Raw genomic sequence first — 24,001 nt, 5'->3', positions numbered from 1 at the left:
TCCAAATTCACAAATTTCCAACTTCTCAAATTTCCCATTTTTCAAATTACCAAATTTTCAAATTACCAAATTCTCAAATTCCCAAATTATCAAAACCCCAATTTTCCAATTCCCCACATCCATTTTCCAAATTTCCCAAATCTCCACATTATACTACTAAAAACTCAAATTCAAAAATTTTCAAATTACTGACCCCTCAAATTTCTCCACTTCAAACCCCGAAACCCAAACATCCATAATCTCCATAAATCTCTAACTCCATCTACCACAAATCTTCATCAAAATAAATTTTCCCCAATAAATTCTGTTTAAATTCCCAATAAATTCATAACTAATAATATTCCTCCATATTCATTCGACAGACACGTATCGTTACAATCACCATACGAGTCGAGAGAAGGAACTTGCAGAGTACCATCGACTCGAAGAATCTCACAACTCCCCGAATCGATGTCCTCCTTATTATTTCTCTATGAAGACACAATGATACTTTTTGTTCTGACATTATACTCATCTGAGGTTTCTTAATATTACCGTATATTAATCTCCTTTATTAACATAGTGATATATCGCGTTCTCTTTAGTTCTTATTCTTACGTTTACCCTATCATTCGTTCCACTCTTCTTCATCATCTCTCGTGTCATTTTTCTCGTGCACTTTTGTTTTCATAGAAAATTTCTTTGACGTCGATTTCGCGATTTATCATGTCACTAACGTTTATACAAATGCGAACAGACAATTTGCTCTTATGTTTCCATAATTTTTTTTTTATAATTTATTTATTTATTTAGGGCTTCTTTGGGAATATTTCACATACACTCGAAAACAGTTTACTTTCACATTGGTAAACGACAACGCATAGTAATAACACGCTACTCGCTTGATATTTCAGGTCACATTGGTTTCCGATCCCTATGGCGATTAAACTATGTACACCGTTGAAATGTCCTTGTTTAGCATCTTTATAATTCATCGTATTTTAACTACAGTTGCCGCGTTGCTTTTATTGTTCTTGGATTTTTCGTTTTATCTTCGATCGTTGAATCGGTGGACAGGTCGTATAACTTTTGTTAACCATCGAAAATGCGAGATTCGGTTCAAATCTGCTAGGTTTAAGAGTATACGTCAATTTATACAATCTTCTTCTTTTAAGCTTATTTGTACATTACGTTTCGTTAGCTTATTTTGCTATCCTGGAGGGTGATGGTTTTATTTAATTCTCTATAGAAGAATCTCTGATGGTATTGATTTATAGTACGGAGTTATAGTATATTCATATGTGGAGCATACATTTTGTATGGAGCAAAGTTTGAAATTTCAAATTTTTAATTTTACTAACTTCCAATTTCCAATTCCCAAGTTTCCAAGTTCAAAACCTCAGAATCCCCAATTTTCAACTTTCCTAATCCCCAGATCAGTAAATCCCAAATTAAAAATTTCTCAATACCCAAATTATCAAGTTCCAATTTTCCAAATCTCCAAATTCTCAAATTCCCAAATTTCCAAATGTCCAAATTCCCAAATTCCTAAATTCCTACGTCCTCAAATTTCTACGCCTCCAAATCTCCACATCCCCAAATTCCCAAACCTCCAAATCTCCACATCCCCAAATTCCCAAACCTTCAAATCCCTAACTTCTTCATTCTAAAAATCCCCAAATTCCCAAACCCCCAAATACCTAACTCCTCAACTCTAACAGCCTCCAAATTCCTAAACCCCCAAATCCCTAACACCCCAACTCTAAAAATCCCTAAATTCCCAAACCCCCAAATTCCTAACCCTCCAACTCTAAAAATCCCCAAATTGCCAAACCCCCAAACCCTCAAATCCCCAAATTCCCAAACCCTCAAATCCCCAAATCCCCAAATCCTCAAATCCCCAAATCCCCAAATCCCCAAATCCCCAAATCCCCAAATTCCCAAACCCTAAAATTTCCAACATCCCAAAATTGCAAATGTTCCCAAAATTTTCAGCTAATCACACGCTATAGAGAATTAAATAACCATTAGAGCCTCGCAAAGCACGGCAACCATAATGGCTGCACAAAATTTATAATATCCATTACATTAAACCTCACTCGAGAGCTTATTTTTCCCTATTCAATTTAATTTTCTTTAACTCGATCACACGTATATGTCGTTCGAAAATATCCAAAAATTTTGTCATAATTCTTGTATCGTTCTGAAAAGTACACAGATGTTCCGCTCGGATCAGACGGAGTGTTTCCGTATTAGGGCACAGAAAGAGTCATCTTATTCCCGTAAAAAACACCATGGCCATATTATGTTGAATATGTAGAAAATCTTTGTGAATCACCAGCGCTTACGAAGATGGATTCGTATTTAGGACGGGTTTGTTTTACAGTCTGTTTAAAATAAATGCTAAACACTTTTACATACTAAATGACTGAAATTTTTAAAATGGAATATGTGGGACTCTTTAAAAAATAAGTGTTTGTAGCCATATTTGTAATACATTTTGATATAATAATGTGCTATAATAAATTTTGACATAATAACGTGCTATAATAAATTTTGACATGATAACGTGCTATAATAAATTTTGACATAATAACGTGCTATAATAAATTTTGACATAATAACGTGCTATAATAAATTTTGACGTGATAACGTGCTATAATAAATTTTAACATAATAACATGTCATGATAATATATCGTTATAACATGTCTAAACAATATGTCATAACATGTTATAACAGTGTATGTAACAAAGTCATATGTCATATGACAACATGTAACATATGACATTATGTTTACACGTAAGATATATTCATAACTCTAGTTTACTATTAGAATATTTAAAATTGTTGCAATGCAATGTCACATGCACAATTTTAGCATAAAGTTTGAAAAAGAAAAAAACATTTAATATACACACAATATATCTTAATTCAGACAATGAAAATTTATATATTTACGAATCTAACATAAGAGTGCAGATATATTTTAATAAGTAATATAGAAGAAAGTTTATGTCATTTAATTAATTTCTAATATTATTTATATATTTAATAAATTAATAGAAAAATTGATAAATATTTAAGAGTTTTAACAATTTAGCTAAATATTCAAGATAGATTTTGTCTTTATATGAATTATAATGAGAAAAGTAATAATTGAAAAAGTAGAATGTATAAATTTATTTTAAACAGACTGTAAATTAATCAAGGTAAGAAAGACAGAGAGTTAATGAGAGGAGAAAAAGTCAAAGCAGCAGAAAATAGGCTAGAGAAATATATCGAAGAAAGTGTAAAATACATGTGGTCAGATCAATGACTCGTCGCTACGAAAAATTCATTTGCATCTGAATTAACAATGTGTAGAGTAACATATATGTAAATCGAAGAAGACTGTTTTAATTTGTTCTATGATATAATAAAAATTGAAGTTTTAGTTTGATTCAGGGGCGAATTTAGAATTTTATTTGTTGGGGGTGGGGGATGAAATATAGTTACATTTTTGCAATTTGAAAATTTTTAATTTTCATGTTATGGGTTATCGAATTTTATAACTTTTGCATTTGTAAATTTTTACACTTTAGAATTTCCAAATTTTTTAATTTCTCTATTTCCAAATTTTTCCATTTTCAAATTTGTAAATTAGCAAATTTCTACACTTTAAGATTTTCAAATTATCAAATTTCTACACTTTAAGATTTTCAAATTTTCAAATTACCATATTTGCAATTTTTCAAATTTTCAAATTTCGAAGTTATCAAATTTCTGCTCCTTAAAGTTTACAAATTTTTAAATTTACACACTTTCAATTTTTTTAATTTTCAAATTACCACATTTGCAATTTTTCAATTTCTTAAATTTCCAAGTCATCAAATTTCTACTCTTCAGAGTTTACAAATTTCTAAATTTCCATATTTTCAAATTTTTTAATTTTGAAATTTTTGTGTTACCAAATTTCCACATTTTCAAATTTTTTAATTTTCAAATTACCATATTTGCAATTTTTCAAATTTCCAAGTCATCAAATTTCTAAATCATTAAACTTGAAATCTTCATCATGTCACTTAATCTTGTCATCTTGTTATCACCACTTAATCTTGTCAGCACTAGTCTAAATAATTAAAGTCACACATATTATTAATTGATTATAGAAAATAAATAAGAAATTCCCATAAAAAGTGTTGATACCTAAAAAAAAAAATAAAATAGAATATCTTTAATTTAACCAACGATTAATTTTTTTAAGATTTCAATTCTGAATACGTCCCTGAATAAACTCCATGCAAATAGTAATCCACGCATCAAAAAGAAATAGACTCCAGGTTCCATATTTCAGCACAGTTTTGTTTCAATTTCAAATCAAATCAGATCTACATATTCGTTCAATACAGCTGACCAACTGATTTAATTTTCAATTAAATTCCAATCAGATTTGATCTCCGTAATCGTAATTATCCAGAGAGTAACAGTTCCCAAAAGATTTGAATACATAAACAGAATAGTGGATCACAGCTCGTTATTTGATCATGCAATCAATCGATCGTTTAATTAAAAATTGGACTATCGTTTCGTATACTCATAGCAATGTTCGCCTACAACCAGGAAGTGAAGCCAATCAGATCTCTGATTAATTGAAATCGGCGTAGTGGAAGCAGCATCAAAGCAGGTACTCGATAAGACGACGTTTGGTCGGTAAAACGTGTAAATTGGTCGACAAACGATTGCAACTGGCTCGAAATACCGAGTCGAGAAATATAGAGATACATTTAAATCGTTCCTAACGACGTCTATGTCTGACTAACCGATTGAAACAGATTGTCGAAAATCCTCATTCTTCAATTTCCGCTAACTAAGAATCAATTTTTCAGAGTAACATGTTCGAAAGGTTCGATAAAATGTACCAAGATTGCCCTTTGAACTAATATAGAAGAGAAGAAAAAGTATCCACGAAAGATACAAAAAGTATCCACGAAATCAATCAGATTCTCGATTACCTCTCACACTTTACGAATCGAGTATTCGAATTCTAATTCAATTCGTTATTTTCGTTAGCCCCGAATTCTCGATTCGATCGCACGATTAAAATCCTCCATTTTCTACACACGTACACCTCTCGGTGCCTCTCTCTCGCGTGATATGATTAAAATGGTCGCGTATTTATAATTATAAATCATATATGTCGTCGTAAATTGGTTCTAGTATAAAATTAGTTCGTCCACTGGAACGTGTCCTACGTAGGATTTGGGCTTGCTAGGGAGACTCTTTTCTTACCTACTCTTTCACCTACTCTTGGAAATCCGACGAGGAACAAGAGCTTCATTCGCATAATTACATAATTTTTTAAATAATTCAATACTTCAATATTGTGTCATGTTATTTCATCTCTGACTTCGAAACATTTTGTTTTGGATCTTTCATCATTTGGACAGAAATGCACATACAAACATAACAAATTTATTTTTCACAGAATATTTAAAACAAGATATTCACCTTGAAAAAATGTTGAGAACTCTTAGACCATAGCTTCCGTATCATAAGAGTCTAATTTATGGTTTTTTAATAGAAAATTTCAAAAATAGGTGTTAAACTATAATGGAGGTAGACAGTTATCTTTAATTATGTAAAAATCAATATCGAATTTTTCACTATTTTCATTATCATCATTTAACTGATTTTTGCATCACTTGATTTGTCTAAAAAAATTTCAATTTTTCTTTCACTGAAGAGTAATAATACTAAAAGGAATATTACACATGAAACAAAGTTAGAAGATGTAAAATAAATACAAAAAATACAGTCAATAAATAAAATAGTCTTTAAAAATACAAAATAGCTATAAAACATAAAGAATGTTAAGCTCTCGTTCATTGACATAGATTTCCTCTCGATTATCATAATAATTTAATCATCTCAAGGTACCGAATGACCTCTGGCACGCACCACGCGTTTCATAATTCAATCCGATTACTATACCTCGTGATCAGCTAATTCGCTGAAAATACCGATCGGATTTACGAAGGAGACGCCAGAGGCGACTAGAGAGCAAAACGTTTTAAGAACGTAGCCCACTACGCACACCACGAGAGATTATTTTCAAATAAAACTCGCAATATCACGTAACTCTTTTGAAATCAACTTGTTCGCAAACGTGTGTCAGCTTTTCCTACAAAGAGAGAATTATTAAATACTAAAATAGTATTGTAACTTCGATGAAACAACCGTAGTCCGCAGAGTTGGGCTTTGATAAAACTAGTTGTCGAATATTCAATTACGGTTTTGATTTTCTTCGTGATTTTAATCAACAATTTGGCAAATTTGAACAGTCTGATTATTTTATAGTGGGCAGAATTATTGAATTAATTGGTTACAACAGGAATGGGCAAATTAAGTGCCCATGGGAACAATAGACGAGAATTTACAAATTTTCAAAAGTAATCTCTGTAATTTAGTGTTATACAAATTTACAAATATTCTCTTCAAAAATGTTCTCACTTTCAGAATCATGAATTTCTAAATCTGAAAATGTTTAAATCGAGAAATTTTCAGATGCCCGAATCTGAAAATGTTTGAGACATTTAATTTTCAAATTGAGAAATTCACAGATTCTCAAATGTTTAAAAATTCTTATTCAAAGAATTCCCTCTTGCAGCCACATAGATTTCCTCTTGCAGACAATATAATAAACGTTTACTCATCCCTGCCCAGTGCACTCCATTTGCCCAGCCACTGACGTATCCCCCTAACTATAACCCACTGAACTTCCGAATGAAAAATGATCCCAAAACAGCCCAACTCCGCAGAAGCGTACAAACAAAAGTCAGCGTTTGGCGTACGATGTCGCTTATTCACGACGCCTTAGGTCCCCGATGGTTCTCGCGAAGCATCAATTCGCTAAGCTAAACCGAAACCGTGAAAGGAATGGAGTAGAAAAATGATTTGAACAGTTCATCGTCCGTGCCCAGTCACACAGTATCCGTTTCGATGTGTCACTGAAACACCTTGCTCTCCGGCCGTCTCACATCCTTATGATCGTAACCGTCCAGTCCCACCAATTCGCCGACAGTCAGGATGCCGAGGATCGCGGCATCCCACCTAGTAATCATGACGTGTCATGTGGGAACGCTACAGCCATTTGTTTCGACCCACGCCGGAGAGCCTGCGTCCCCACATAAGGTTATATCATACGATTGTCCCTTGTATGTGCTGAGGATCCTGTGTGACGCCCTGGATCTGTGGGGACTGCGATCCCAGTGGACCCTGAAGACTCGGGGGGTCGTAGAGTCCGCCCAGCGATCCACCTAGACCGGGTCCGATGTTGGACCCCAGGGCTGCGCTCAGCTCGGGCATCGAGGGCAGACCGACGTCCAGGATGCCCGTGTTACTGGCTCCGCCCGTCAGGGAGCCCTCTTCAGGGGGAGTCACTTCCAGACCGATGGACCCGTTAAGCGCTATTTTGATGGGATTGTGATTAGAGGGATGTGACAGTGCACCCAGACCTATATCCTCCAGACTGCTCTTCCGCTTGCTCATCGTCAACCCTTGCCTCAAAGAGTTGCTGCGCCTCAACAAGATGTCGTCCACCACCCTCAGGGAGTTCGAACGACCTCGCAGCGTTCCGGCCACCGTCGGACTATCTGGCAAGGACAGAGAGTTCGATTTCGTAGTGCCCAACGGAGGAGCTCTGGGCAGACCTATGCCGGACCCTCGACGACTTCCCGCCCCAGTACCAGGCAGACCAGCCGACGCTACCGCGGCACTCATCTGAGAGACCAGCTGAGCCGAACAGAAGCTGATGTTGCTCTTCCGTCTCGAGTTGTGCCGCTCGAACGTCTTCTGCGCAGAGAACGGACTCGGTCGCACCAGGTACACGATGTCGCCCTCCTCCAGCTTCAGGTCGCAGCTGGGGTTGATGATCACGTACGAGAGGCTGTTACGCTTCTCGGACACCACGTCGTAGTCCGCTACCGGGAGGTTCAGCGACTCCATACGGGATCGAACCAGGCTGGCTATCTCTGCCCTCTCGATCTTCTGCGCGTGGTTGTCGCGCGCCTCGTCTCCCAGGCTTACGGAGTACTGTTTGAAAAAATACTGATTTCAATTTGGGTCGTAGCTTATTCTTTCGACGGAGGTACTCGCGGTTGATGTTTTGGACAGACGGGTTGATAAATGTTTACGAACTTGATTTTGTTTAAGACTACTTACTATAAATGTATATTATAAATGTATATTATTAATGAACTTCATAAATGTACATTATAAATGCATCTTATAAACGCACATTATAAATGCATGTTACAGCTGCATATTATAAATGCATTTTATGAATGCATATTATTAACACGCATTGTAAATGCATCTTATAAATGCATATCACAACTGCATATTATAAATGCATCTTATAAATGAACATTATAAATGCATGTTACAGCTGCATATTATAAATGCATTTTATAAATGCATATTATTAACACACATTATAAATGCATCTTATAAATGCATATTATTAACACACATCATAAATGCATCTTATAAATGCATATTATTAACACACGTTATAAAAGCATCTTATAAATGCATATCACAACTGCATTTTATAAATGCATCTTATAAATACATATTACAACTGCATATTACAACTGCATATTATAAATGCATATTATAACTGCACATTACAACTGCATATTATAAGTGCATACAATAAATGCACATTATAACTGCACCTTTCAACTGCATATTATGAACGTACACCGTGAATGCATATTATAAACGCATATTATGAATGTATATTATAAACGCATATAATGACTACATATTACAAATGCATAAGTACATATATGTTATAAATGTATATTAAAAACGCATATTATAAATGCACAGCATAAATGTATAATTGTAAATGTATGTTATAATCGTGTCTGCAGATGTAAATGCAGCTTAATGTAAAAAGCGTAAAGAAGTAAGGGTACATCCCCCGTTTTATCAAGTACAGTCTGTCGAAACATCAACGCAGTAATACGTGAAATCGCACGAGCGTGTAGTGTCGATCGCCAAGATAGCGTCGAGCATTTAGAGTCCTGAGGGTGAGCATCAGACTGTGTGCCACTGTGTAGTACATCGAGCATGCGAGTTGCAACGTGTTGATATGTGGACGAGATGGATGAAAGAGACAATAGAGACGACGTGACACATAGAGAAAATAGTGAGTCGTATAATAACACATATGGGGTCAATCGAGCAAGAAACGGCAGCCAAACAACGTCGACTCTGTACTCACGGCTGAGGCACCCTTGTCACGGGTGGCGCAATTCGCAAGACATGAGGCTGCCGCCGAATGACGCACCTTGTACGTCACGCCGACGCCGGCGTCGCTCTCCGCGTCTGAGTCGCCCTGTCAAAACGACAAGCATTTCTACCCTTACTAAACACAGCCTGCCGTTATCGCGATTTTACACGCCATCGGTCATTCTTGCAATTTTCCTCTTTGATCTTTCATTGATCTTTGATCTTTCCTCTTGTACAATGTACACAAAGTTTGTATGATGACCTTTTACTCAAGTTTCATGAACATTGCAAATTGCTTTCTACTTCATCTATGAGCTATGTTATCTATAAACTATAATCTAATGGTAGCAAATCATATCATCGTGTTATTCTATTTAATATCCATGATGACTCATACATTTGTTCGCAGCAAACAAAAATTTCGTGTACGTAATAAAATTTGTATAGTTTTGTTAAATTTCCATGTACATGAACAAAGGTATAAATCATGGTATTCGTCTATGATTTCTAATAGTAGCAAATTGCAATTTTCTGGATATAGACAGCGATCATCTGATGATTAAAAATGATGATTATCAATGATGATTATAAAATGAAATGAATATACAGTTTCTCGTGTTCGACGAATGAAATTTATACGAAAATATTGCTCATTGGAAATAAAATAATCAGTTAATTTTTACATCCAGAAGAGTAGAAACCATAAAAAAAACCATCGTCGCCATTTTCTAAAAGGACCATTTTAAAGATGATCATTTTGATTATTAATGAAGTAATGTAAAACTTGAAAAAATATAGCCTCATTACTTTTGAAATAGACCACGTTTAACACGATGCAGGTTTGGAAACATATTCGGGATTGAAGGACGTGCTACAAGCATCGTTTCAACAAGATGCAAGAGCCTTATTCTTCTGATTCTCATTGTAAGAGATAGTATTTCAAATGTTGCACACGGGGGACTAATACAGTAGACTCTTGTTATATTGCCGGAAACAATGAACTTTCAAACTTGGTAATTTAGAACTTAGGTTAGGTTTGAATTCAAGAAGTTTTCGATTTTCGGGGTTTCAAATTTGGGAACTTGGAATTTTTCAAATTTACAAATTTTCAAGTTAAACAAATTTGGAAATTGGGGAATTTGAGAAATCGGAAATTTGAGAATTCCGGAATTTGTGAAATTGGAAATTTGAGAAATTGGGAATTTGAGAATTCCGGAATTTGTGAAATTGGAAATTTGAGAAATTGGGAATTTGAGAATTCCGGAATTTGTGAAATTGGAAATTTGAGAAATTGGGAATTTGAGAATTCCGGAATTTGTGAAATTGGAAATTTGAGAAATTGGGAATTTGAGAATTCCGGAATTTGTGAAATTGGAAATTTGAGAAATTGGGAATTTGAGAAATCGGAAATTTTGAAATTTGATAACATCAAAATTAAAAAACTTGGTAATTCAGAAATTTGTATAGTCCTCTCACGGCAATATATCGAAAGTCTACTGTAAAGAGCGAAATGTAGAGCGGGTACAACCATGCGCTACTCACAGCCGCCATTCAAAGTTGTTTCCTGCCCTTACGAAATCTTTCAGCTTTCAAATAAAAAAAAAAAATATATGAAAAAACAATTATACTCACGTGAGACGTGTCCGATACGGTGGTGTCTTGCGTCCTATAAATCCCAATCGGAATTTCACACGTGGTCGAACAAAGTTTTTGATACAATCTGCCGTAGGTTCGTATCCACATATCGTCTTTTGTTATCCTCATCTACAATATAAACGCAAAATTGAAACGATAATTAATATTTAATTTATGCAGTGTAATTTGATGAATGGTGCGTGCGGACTCTAACGATGATTGAGATATTATTATCTAATTAGAAAGTTACATGGAATTGGAAAATGTGACTAATTACGGGTGTAATTAGTGCTAGTTGGGAGTCTAATTAACTTCGTGAAACTGAAGGGCAATTATACGTGTACTGTAATTCTGCGTTTGATGTATGAGCAATTTGTGAAGTTGGGAATTTAGGAATTTGGGGAGTTGGGGGAATTTTGGGAATTTGGGGGGTTCGGGGAATTTAGGGGATTTGAGGAATTTGGAGGTTAGGAAATGGGGAATTGGGGAATTTGGGAATTTGGGAATTTGGGAATTTGGGAATTTGGGAATTGAGGAATTTGGGAATTTGGGAATTTGGGAATTTGGAAATTTGGGAATTTGGGAATTTGGGAATTTGGGAATTTGGAAATTTGGGAATTTGGGAATTTGGGAATTTGGGAATTTGGGAATTTGAGAATTGAGGAATTTGGGAATTGAGGAATTTGGAAATTTGGGAATTTGGGAATTTGGGAATTTGGGAATTTGGGAATTTGGGAATTTGGGAATTTGAGAATTTGGGAATTTGGGAATTTGGGAATTTGGGAATTTGGGAATTTGGGAATGGGGGAATTGGGGAATTTGAGAATTGGGAAATGTGAGAATTGGGATATGTGGAAATTGAGATATGTGGGAATTGGAATACGTGAGAATTGGGATGTGTGGGATTTAGGATATGTGGGAATTAGAATATATGAGATTTGGGATATATGGGAATTGGGATACGTGGGATTTGGGATATGTGGGAATTAGGATATGTGGGAATTTGGATGTGTGGTAATTGGGATATGTGAGATTTGGGATATGTGGGAATCGGGACATGTGAGAATTAGGATATGTGGAATTTGGGAATTAGGAAAATTAAAAATTCGAAAACAGAGAAATCTGCGAACTTGCTAAGTGAAAACTTGGAAAACTCCAAAACGTATTTGTAATGACTATAATTGTGACCTACAATCAATATAAAAAATGTTACAAAAAGTTATAAAAAATATTGATTATCTTACCGATGTTAGAAAACCAGATCCCGGTGCTTGGTCTACACCCAGCAACAACCTCACGAAAGTGATCATATAATCCTTGACGAACGCTTGATAAAGCAGCGTGTCCAGCATGGAGGCGCTGAACACGCTGCCAGCAGCAAATGGCAGCCGAAACATGTACGATATGTGCGAGCCTCTTTCCTTTTCTCTCTGTTAAAGTGTTCGTACACATCTATTAATCTCCCTTTATTTTATATTTCATTCTTGCTGAACTCGTACGCTATTATCTTATCATTAATCCGAGTACGACATTTTGCTCTAACAAGCTGTTATAGTAATTGTTATAAAACTAAATTTGCATATCTGTGAATTTACATGACTATGGTAAAAACAGTAACATAACATCGAACAAAAGATACAAACGGAAATAAGGCTTCTAAATTTGAAAAGTGTCGAAAAGCAGTACGGTGTTATATTTGGAAAAAAAGGTGCTGTGGAAGGAAAGCTTCAAAGATGATTAGCTTTCTTACAAGAAAGAACGCTTCGAGTTGCCTCCCATACTGCAATAAAATTTTCTTTATACGTATAAGGTAATAAAGTAAAGGTCAAAGTATACGCGCTTATAATGTTGACAAGCTGTATTGCGACAGAACGACAGTATTCAAAGCAACTAATTTTTGATATTACATTTAATCTACGTTTTTAATTTTTTTTTTAACAAAACAAGAACTTCGAACGATCAATCGATGAATTATTGAAAGATCGATACAAGCGAAATTAAAATTTGTAAGCACATAAAAGCGCATATTTTAAGGTGGTAGTAGTATTAACAAGTACCTTCTCCATTTTGCTGAGATGAAGAGCATACTTATCGTGTGCTCGGAATTGCATGAAACGCATGTTGCTCGATTGCGATAGCTCTGTTATGCTTTTTATGCTGGGAAAAAATCTGTGGACAGAGGGTTTGCAATTTGTAATTTACATTATTAAAATTTAAGGTCGATATATTTTTATATGGTTAAGTTTTGAGGTTAGGGATTTACAGTTTTTATAGTTCTTGAGGTAACTTTCGAGGTAGCAAGCTTTGGAACGTAGAATTTTAGAAATTTTAAAATATGGAAGTTTAAAAATTATTAAAAAATTCTTGAGATCCAAAGATTCGATTTCCAAGGACCTATGTTTTCATATTCCCTAAATCTCCAAATCTTCGAACCTCTAAATTCCATTATTAAATTCCCAATTTTCCAAATTTCCAAATTTTCAAATTTTCAAATTTCCAAATTCCCAAATTTCCGTTTTCCCAAATTTCCGAATTCCCAAATTTGCAAATTCACAAATTCTCCAATTCCCAAATTTTCGAATTCTCAAATTCTCAAATTTTCAAATTCTCCAATTCCCAAATTCCCGAATTCTTAAATTTCCGATTTCCCAAATTTGCAAATTCACAAATTCCCCAATTCCCAAATTTCTGGATTCCCAAATTTTCGAATTCTCAAATTCTCCAATTCCCAAATTCTCCAATTCCCAAATTTTCGAATTCTGAAATTTCCGAATTCCCAAATTTGCAAATTCACAAATTCTCCAATTCCCAAATTTTCGAATTCTCAAATTCTCAAATTTTCAAATTCTCCAATTCCCAAATTCCCGAATTCTTAAATTTCCGATTTTCCAAATTTGCAAATTCACAAATTCCCCAATTCCCAAATTTCTGGATTCCCAAATTTTCGAATTCTCAAATTCTCCAATTCCCAAATTCTCCAATTCCCAAATTTTCGAATTCTGAAATTTCCGAATTCCCAAATTTGCAAATTCACAAATTCTCCAATTCCCAAATTTTCGAATTCTCAAATTCTCAAATTTTCAAATTCTCCAATTCCCAAATTCCCGAATTCTTAAATTTCCGATTTTCCAAATTTGCAAATTCACAAATTCCCCAATTCCCAAAGTTTCTGGATTACCAAATTTTCGAATTCTCAAATTCTGCAATTCCCAAATTCTCCAATTCCCAAATTTTCGAATTCTGAAATTTCCGAATTCCCAAATTTCCAAATTTCCAAATTTCTAAATTCCTCAATTTCCAGATTTCCGAATCCCCAAATTCCTCAAATTTCCCGAATTCTCCAAATTCTCCACATTCCCCAAATTCCCCAAATTCCTCAAATTCACCAAGTTCTCCAAATTCCTCAAATTTCTAAAATTCCCAAAATTCCCCAAATTCACCAAATATTTCAAATTCCCCAAATCCCCCTAATCCCCCAAATCCCCTAAATCTTCCAAATTACCCAAATCTCAAGTTTCTCATATCCCAAATTTCCAAATTCCCTAAATTTCCTAAATTTCCCAAATTTCCCAAATTTCCCAAATTCTCAAAATCCAAAATATCCCAATGTCCCTAAATTTCTAAACCTCGACTAATATCCCCAATTCCCCAATATCATAATTCCCCCAAATCCCCAAACCGTCTCCCCAAATACAAAAATTCCTAAATACGATAAAAATAAAAATAAAAAAGACCTCCACAGCTCCATAGTTTGCAATAAGAAAAAATGTAAACGCTTACTTGAACATAGTTTGTACCGCAACGATTGTATTACAGTCAGCTAAAGTGTCCTCTTCCGCAGAATTGCTGAGTTCCTTGTTTACAACGACGACATTTTCTGCTAGAGTGATACCAGCACGAAGGAGATCATCCAAACAGTCGATGGTTCCTCGCATCCAGTATACCAACGGGAAGTAGGACACAGCGTCAAGGAACGCAATTTCCGGCGTCCGCTCCAGTAAAAGAATGATTGGATTCAGCGAGGTTTTCGATCTGGCAATCATTCATCAACGTTAAATCGACTTTATTTGTTTATTGTGTTCGACTTCTTTGTATTCGATATTTAACTTTGAATGTGGTTTACGTATTTTAATTTCTTTCTTTTTATACAATTTTGCTTATTGAGTTACGTTACAAGTATGAACAATGGACTACAAAAATAATGAATTTGTTGATCAATTTTTTAAAAGTACATAAATTTAAAAAAATCATAAGCAGTATAAACATTGTTATGATCTCGAATTGTATTGAAGTGAATATGCAAATATATTAGTTCTAAAAAATGCTTCAAATGATGCAATTTTTTAAACATGTACGAATTACAAGATGGTATAAGTAGTGTTAAAATTGTTTATATCAAATACTTAAGGACATCATCAAAAAAAGAATAAAAGTTTAAGTACAAGATGGTTTTAAAAATACAAAGTTATACATTTTTGTTCGTGTTTGTATATTTTCTGTAACTATTATATATTTTCTGCAAGATATACAACAATTTATTTTTTTTATTGGAAAAAAGTAGTGCATTACATTAGATATGTGAATCCATAAACATTTAGTGAAGTTTAAATAAAGTGTAAAGGTATACCTAAAATGTGCCCTTAACGGAATTATAAAATTGTAGATCCCATTGCTAGCATAATCGGCAGCCAGAATTATAGTTTTGTTTTGCCAATTGTATTCCTTAGCGTTCCTGTAGCTGCAGTGTTGGCAGACCTGGTAATTCAAGAAAATTTGTGATAACGATCAGAATTTTTGAAATAAAATACTGAGATTATAAGACCATTAATACCTGTGCCAATTGAAGGCAACAGAGGGGTTTCTTTTCTTTAAGTAAATAACAAAATGTCGGTGAGACGCCTATGTACGGTGAAACTGGAGGAAATCCTTTGACGATCCTGCAAAAATTTCAATGGGCAACTGTAAAAGACTAAAAATTTGTACGATCTACGATCTTCAGAAAAATTAGTTCTCTAAGAATGTTAATAAACTTCCTAGAAAATGTTCCCTTTGTGTAACAAATTCGATAAAGAAATAATTACAGAAGGATAAAATTGTAAAATATGATAAAATAAATATTGAAAAGTGCAGAGAAGTGAAAAATCGATAAACGTGAATAATAATGAAAACGTGAAAAATGCAGCATACACGACATATGAATATCTGAAATATCGAAAAATAGAATTTTAAGGGTATTTAATCGAATTCACTTCGATTATATGTAACCATGTCAAGTTATATTCTCGAAACATTAAATCCTGCTTTTCATATCAGTAAACTGTTTTATAGATGATTCGAATATAATTAAATAACGAACTTGAATAGCGTACTGGATTAAATTTCGATCAGTTTCCAAATTCCGAAGCTACAAATTCATGCGATCTCTTCATCAATTTCATCCCCTCTTTGCTCCACACCTTTTCGAATTGGAAAATTGGCTAAGGTGTGCATGCTACAGGAAGCGTTTTATTGATCAGTAGAGGATACAGGTTACTTCACGTGTCTTTCATATTGTCAGATAAATTGTGGCTTTTCAATTAAGAAGAACATTTGGAACCTAACAATCGAATCTATTTGCTTTTTCTATTTTTACAATTTTAAGAGTTTAAGTCTTTTTAGTTGGATAATAGCGCGGTGGATTATTACCTGTGGGATTGCTACCTGCTGGATAACCATGAGTAAAATTTCTTTGAGTTAGATTGCTACGTGATGGATTATCACGTGTGAAATTACTACACGTTGAATTACTACGCGTGGAAGTATCACGCGTTGAATTACCACTCGTGGAATTACCACGCGTTGAATTACCACGTGTGAAATTACTACGCGTTGAATTACCACGCGTGGAATTACTACGCGTTGAATTACCACACGTGGAAGTATCACACATGGAAGTATTACGCGTTGAATTACCACGCGTTGAATTACCACGCGTTGAATTACCACGCGTGGAAGTATCACGCGTTGAATTACCACTCATGGAATTACTACGCGTGGAACCACCACGCGTAGAAGTATCACGCGTTGAATTACCACGCGTGGAATTACTACGCGTTGAATTACCACGCGTGGAAGTATCACGCATGGAAGTATCACGCGTTGAATTACCACGCATTGAATTACCACGCGTTGAATTACCGCGCGTTGAATTACCACGCGTTGAATTACCACGCGTGGAAGTATCACGCGTTGAATTACCACTCATGGAATTACTACGCGTGGAACCACCACGCGTGGAAGTATCACGCGTTGAATTACCACGCGTGAAATTACTACGCGTTGAATTACCACGCGTGGAAGTATCACGCATGGAAGTATCACGCGTTGAATTACCACGCATTGAATTACCATGCGTTGAATTACCGCGCGTTGAATTACCACGCGTTGAATTACCACGCGTGGAAGTATCACGCGTTGAATTACCACTCATGGAATTACTACGCGTTGAATTACTACGCGTGGAATTACTACGCGTGGAATCACCACGCGTTGAATTATCACGTGCTGGAGCATCACACGTTGGGTCATTACAAGTCTGATTATCGCACACTGGACTACTACGCGTTGGATTATTACACGTTGACCTATCACGCATTGAATAACTATGCGACATACTCCTACATATAGAATTCCCGCATAGTAATTAAATCGGGTTTTGTAATACCATTGACTAACCATGCCCACATCGCATTATTACGCTTTACACTACTTCGCCTCACAACTCTAATTGACAAAACTAGTCAACTAAATATTTCACAAAAAATTATAAACAATTACTAAAACATTTTCTTTCGTATTCACCTAACATTTTTCTTCCCATAAACTTACGTTGAAAAACAACTGTAAAAAGTAACAATATTTCTTATCTTAATTCTCGTCAGAATTATGATACTCAACTATCGTCAGAAACTCTAGACATCTCATTAAAAACCACCAGACTCCGAATCATAAGAATGTAATAATGATTTCGTTTTTAGATTCCAAACGTTCGAAATGGCAGGCGCAACGACAGGATAATTAAATATGAAAGCGTAGAAACGTAAACTCACCCCTTGAAACTGCTGGGCAAAGGTCGTGCGTCAAGACGGCAGTGCATAAAGATGATGCAGGAAAGAAGACATCGAAAACATCCACGAGGACATATAGGGTGTCAGGCAGGACAGCATCGAGCAGCGGATTCAATACCATCGACGCCGATTAGTGGCACAGGCATCGAAAGACATTCAGACAGGACAGATCGACCATCAACGTAAACTTGCGTTTAATTGTATTTCGGGTGGTGAATGACGGACGAGTCTGGCATCGATCTTCTATGTTTCGAAATTTTCTACCGTTTTTTGCCCTGTCTGTTTCTTGTCACCGTGATATTCCGACCACTCGACGTTACTTGCATTCAAATACGCGTTTCGAATCTATTTCTCGGACATTGATTTTCTACGTTTCAAAACCTATTTGACTTTTCTCTTCGACACCGGTTTTTTAACTATCGACTTTTCAGGTGTAAATTTTAACACTTTACTACGCATTGAATTACCACGGCTTGAATTACCACGCATGGTATTACTATGTGTTGAATTACCACGCGTGGAATTACCACGCATTGAATTACCAAGTGTGGTATTACTACGCGTTGAATTACCACGCGTGGAATCATCACGCGTTGGATTACCACGCGTGGAGTTACTACGCGTCGAATTACCACACGTAGAATTACCATGCGTTGAATTACCACGCGTAGAATTACTGCGCGTTGGATTATCACGCGTTGAATTACCACGCGTTGAAACACCACGCGTTGAATTATTACGCATTGAATTACTACGCGTGGTATTACTACGCGTTGAATTACTACGCATAGAATTACTACGCGTCAAATTACCACGCGCGGAATCACTACGCGTCGAATTACCACGCGTTGGATTACCACGCGTGGAGTTACTACGCGTCGAATTACCATACGTAGAATTACCACGCGTTGAATTACCACGCGCAGAATTACTACGCGTTGGGTTATCACGCGTTGAATTACCACGCGTTGAAATACCACGCGTTGAATTATTACGCGTCGAATTACCACGCGCGGAATCACTACGCGTCGAATTACCACGCGTGGAGTTACTACGCGTCGAATTACCACATGTAGAATTACCACGCATTGAATTACCACGCGTGGTATTACTACGCGTTGAATTACCACGCGTGGAACTACTACGCGTTGAATTACCACGCGTGGAATTACCACGCGTGGAATCACTACGCGTCGAATTACCATACGTGGAATCACCACGCGTTGGATTACCACGCGTGGAGTTACTACGCGTCGAATTACCACACGTAGAATTACCACGCGTTGAATTACCACGCGTAGAATTACTACGCGTTGGGTTATCACGCGTTGAATTACCACGCGTTGAAATACCACGCGTTGAATTGTTACGCGTTGAATTACCACGCGTTGAATTATTACGCGTTGAATTACCACGCGTGGAATTACTACGCGTTGAATTACTACGCGTTGGATTATCAGACGCTAAATTAGCACGCATCGAATTACCATGCGTGGGATTATTACGCTAGTTACATGAAGATAAACTTTCAAGACTGCTTTTAAGAATGATTACATTGTAGAAAATTATATAGTATAATAAACTATTGCATTGCAGAAAATTTTTATAATAAATTATTAAATTACACAAAATTTCTACAATGAATTATTAAATTACACAAAATGTCTACAACGAATTATTGCACTATACAAAATTTTTATACGGAAGGCATCTAAATAAATTGCAGAAAGTGAATCTAAATAGTATTTAGATTATTAAAAAACCGGTGATGAGATTCGGTTTTCGAAACGTTATCAGAAAAAAAAGAAGAAAGGAAAGGACGCGATTACGTCGAGTTGACAATCACAGGGGAAGTAACATCTAAGAGAAGAAGTGCAGAAACAGGAGCATGGTGCACATAAGTTCCTTCAGCGTGGCTGTGGAACTTTGTTCCCGACGATGCTGATCGATAAGATCGTACGGAGCTCAGTTAATTGAGTTTTAATCTTATTTAAAGTAAACATTGAGAAGGGAAATTCGAGTTGTACGATCTTATGGCGGATTTCTGATACGATTATAAGAAACTACTGGCGAACTCGAAGTATGTACTCGAAGTCTATAAGCGGTAGGTGTCTAATGTCTACTTGGAATACTTCTCGAAATGAGAATCAATATTTGTCGACGTTGGCCAGTATCTTCTTCCTAAAGCTAATATCGATAATGTACAATATTCAAAATGAAAATTAAGTGTCAAAGGAGATACATTCATCGGATATATTAGGTTGTTACGGATGGAATTAGCGATTTCGGTTTTATTTGAGGTTCTTAAGTTTCATATCAGTTTGTTCAAGTATTTTGTTGGAATATCTGATACAATTTAAGAATTAAATTACTGAAACTTTTATGGGTATCTAAATATAATATTGTGAGCAATAACAAGTAATAACAAGCAATAGGAAGTAATAATAAATACAACAAATAATAAATAAAGTATTGTGAGATTTTTACATGTGAAGCATTACATGTGGATATGAAACTTGAAGATTATAAAGAAATAATGTAATGAATATTAGATTTAATAGAAAACTGTGTAACAATTAATTGAGACTAATAAACAATTTAAGAGCATCAAGATAGAATTAATTTTTTGAAGAGAATTTAAAATGGAGTCTTACATAACCATTGTTTATAAAGACATCTTAATAAATGCTAAAATGGTGAAGTATTACACGTAATATAAATATGAGTTGCACGACTGCTTCGATGTATAATATTTAAAGAAGATAAGGTAAGAAAAATAAGATGAATATCGCATTATCTGACGGAGCTCGTATTTCTCAATTAACAGTTCAGAAACTTTGAGCATTAGAGTGTGAAGTTTTTGCCGATCCACCATACTCACGAAATTTATTCATCATGTAAAGTACAGATGACTCATGAATTTATTATTAATAAAGTTTATTATGAACAGTTGGATCGGTTTTTAATAACAAAATATTGTAAAAAGGACAATGACTTAGTGTTTTTAAATGTCCTCGAAAAATGAATCTTTTTAGGAATATAATAAATTTTAGAAATATTGTAGTTATTGATATAAGAGTTTGGTTAAGAATTCGCTTATTTCATCCGCAACAATCTGATAAATAGATATGTATGCGAATAAATAATTTACATCAAATACGTCCGATGCACAAGAGACCGTGCCATGCAAGTGCATGAGACAGTGCAAGATCGTTTCGATTCTTAAAGACCTAACGATCGTGCTTCAGTATTAAAAAAGACCGAATGGAAAAAGGAAATGAGGCTCTTTTATCTATGAGAGTAGGCAGAAAGGTCCATTAATATTTGTAAAACAATTTTTCAATTTTTCAATTTTTCAATTTTTCAATTTTTCAATTTTTCAATTTTTCAATTTTTCAATTTTTCAATTTTTCAATTTTTCAATTTTTCAATTTTTCCATTTTTCAATTTTTCAATTTTTCAATTTTTCAATTTTTCAACTCTTCAATTTTTAAATTTTTCAATTTAATTCAATTTAAACAACCTCCCAGCAAACACTCAACAACAACCTCTTATTACAAATCCATTTACCAATCTCAAACTACTGTACAACTCAAAATCATCAGAACATTTATGCCTACTCTCCAATCTAATATATCTATGAAGTTTATGTGACAATCTAAGTCCGCTTCTTCACGCTCATGATATTACATGTACTAAAAGACCTTGTACCTTAAATCCTTGCGATCTTAAACGTAACACGATGATATAAGTAACGAAAGTGAATTGGTTATACTCACGCTATTTTTTCACTGGGCGATCTCCATGGAACGTCGTCGTCCATTTCGTCCTCGGACTCGTCAGCTTCGTGATCCAAGGACTCTTGTCCAGGAAGATTCAAGGCTGAACTCGTCAACATGTCGGGCACCGGTAGTATACTTGGTCTTCTACTTCCTGTGAACAGTCAATTCCGAAACTTCGTGTGAAAAGTGTTTGAACAGATATTTTTGTGATTTTATGTGATTTTGATTTACCCCTTCTTTGCGTGAGAATTTCGGGACTGAGCAAATTTGGATTCGGATCCATGGACCTGGGAACGTCCAAATGGTTTCCTGTGATCGGTGTCTGAGGCGTGGAGCCGCCATCTTTTAGACACTGGCGCGAGTCGTCGAATCCTCCGGGATCTAAATACGTGGCTAAGAAATTAGAAAGTTGTCACTACAAGTCATACAATCTTGATGTGTAGGAAAGAAGAGTAAAATTATAACGGAAGAATTAAAATTGAGAGACATATTTTGGTCGAATTTTGAAAGACATTAATTTGCATTCAAAATGAATTAGGTTTGGTAGAGATTTTATAGTTTGATACATAAAGAGGAGTCATTTATTAGGGATTACTTACCTAAGAATAAGTCGAATAAATATTTCAAAATACAGAGAACGAAATGTTCTTGATGATTGGACGAATAGTTAAAGTGGTATATGAATTGTTGGAAGTAAAATTGTTTCTGATTAAAACTTTAGTGCATTTGTTGACAAAAGAATGTATTGTTAAAATGGTACGTGAAGTTTGTTGAAAATAAAATTGTATCTCATTGAAATTTTAGTAATATTTACTATGGTTCAGAGTGTTAGGAATTTGAAGTAGTGATGTATATAACGAAGTAGTGATGTATATAATCCTTGTATATTTGTTAATATTGTATTTATATGTAAACTTAAATTTGGTGCAGTAATGTGGGGTTACGGGGTCCACTAGAACATTTTAATTTTAGTTAGTATAAGATTAGATTCCAACAACGAATGCAAAGTAAAAGCAATTTTATTTATCTGTTTCAGATCACTGCAAGTGGAGGTCCTTCCCTCTTTGAACTTGATTGTTCTAAGCTATGGTGTATGTGCTGTTTTAACCCATTTATTAATAACTAGTAAGAATTATAGAATAAATTACTGAAAATATTATACAATAAAAATAGTAGCTTTTTGTAATATATAATTCAATGAAGTTTTTCTTTTCGAGATATGGTACTGTAAATCATGATATGAAAATAAATGGGTTACGCAAAATAAGTGGAGTGTTTTCAGGACTAAATTACTTTGACGAAAGCGAACATTCATTTATACAACTGACTGTGAGAGCACGATTTTGCACTAGCAACGAATACAACAGTAATTAAAACGAACAGGAATTTTTATTTGAAATTATGGAGGCATTTTAAAGCATATTTTTTTAGTTCTGATGAATCAAACAAAAGATTTGAACTAATTATTCTAACAAAAATAACAATAAGATTAGAAAACATTTAAAGCGATTACTATATTCGTGCATTTTAATCTATCGCATGCGAAGTAGCAAATCAGATAAACATGTAAACACAGTACCAGTTAAAGTCATAAAAACTTGTTGTTCGTTCACTTGTTTTTTATATTATGTTAAAATACATCATTTTCAATAAAAATTTAAAAAATTTTTAAAACTGTTGAAATTTTTTAAAACTTAAAAATTCTATTTTTTGCAAATATCTTAAGTTTCAAGAAAAAAATGATTTATCTCAAAAAAAATCCCACCTAGAATATTATAAAAGTTGACCAGTTTACTACAAATTAATTCATAGTAAAATTTTTCGAATCTAAGATATGAAATTCAAAAGCAATAATTAATTAGTAAATAGAAATAATTTATTTTGAATAAAGCTATCAATATTATTACATCATTTTCAAATTGTTACTACAAATTATAATAATGTAGCTTTTCTCAAAATTCTTCAAGTTTATACTTGACGGTAATAAAAAGACAAATATTGTACATCAAAGCATAGTTATACAAGGAGTTCCTAAAATAACCATCTATTTTACATGATTCCTCTTATCTCCTTTATCGATTAGTTTAATGTATTACAATTTTAAAATTAGTAAGTACAACGTGCAGATATGTCAGTTAATATAAAACCATAATTATTCTGATAAATAATTAAAATCATATTTAATAGAAACATCTTAAACGCCGCTAACAAACGGTT

General features: G+C 34.6%; 1 protein-coding gene across 8 annotated transcripts in view; it reads right to left on the bottom strand.

The window, feature by feature from the left end:
• Window positions 1-1,894: 1,894 nt before the first annotated feature.
• SLO2 (slowpoke 2) overlaps window positions 1,895-24,001 on the bottom strand; it is a 198,317-nt gene continuing 176,210 nt past the window's right edge. For 6 of the 8 annotated variants that reach the window (XM_076532059.1, XM_076532053.1, XM_076532055.1 and 3 more), the window contains 10 exons: window positions 22,016-22,177; window positions 21,782-21,935; window positions 15,728-15,833; window positions 15,524-15,651; window positions 14,677-14,928; window positions 12,954-13,065; window positions 12,141-12,326; window positions 10,894-11,025; window positions 9,254-9,367; window positions 1,895-8,052 (listed from right to left, as the gene is read on the bottom strand). In XM_076532059.1, coding sequence (XP_076388174.1) covers window positions 7,159-8,052; window positions 9,254-9,367; window positions 10,894-11,025; window positions 12,141-12,326; window positions 12,954-13,065; window positions 14,677-14,928; window positions 15,524-15,651; window positions 15,728-15,833; window positions 21,782-21,935; window positions 22,016-22,177 — 2,240 coding nt within the window. In that variant the 3' untranslated portion in view covers window positions 1,895-7,158. The remainder of the gene's footprint in view (window positions 8,053-9,253; window positions 9,368-10,893; window positions 11,026-12,140; window positions 12,327-12,953; window positions 13,066-14,676; window positions 14,929-15,523; window positions 15,652-15,727; window positions 15,834-21,781; window positions 21,936-22,015; window positions 22,178-24,001) is intronic. The other 2 variants (XM_076532056.1, XM_076532060.1) reach the window with 2 other exon arrangements.

The sequence above is a fragment of the Megachile rotundata genome, chromosome 5 (assembly GCF_050947335.1).
Source record: "Megachile rotundata isolate GNS110a chromosome 5, iyMegRotu1, whole genome shotgun sequence".
Taxonomy (NCBI): domain Eukaryota; kingdom Metazoa; phylum Arthropoda; class Insecta; order Hymenoptera; family Megachilidae; genus Megachile; species Megachile rotundata.
The sequence above is the reverse complement of the archived record's forward strand: the minus strand, read 5'-3'. Positions and strand labels throughout refer to the sequence as shown.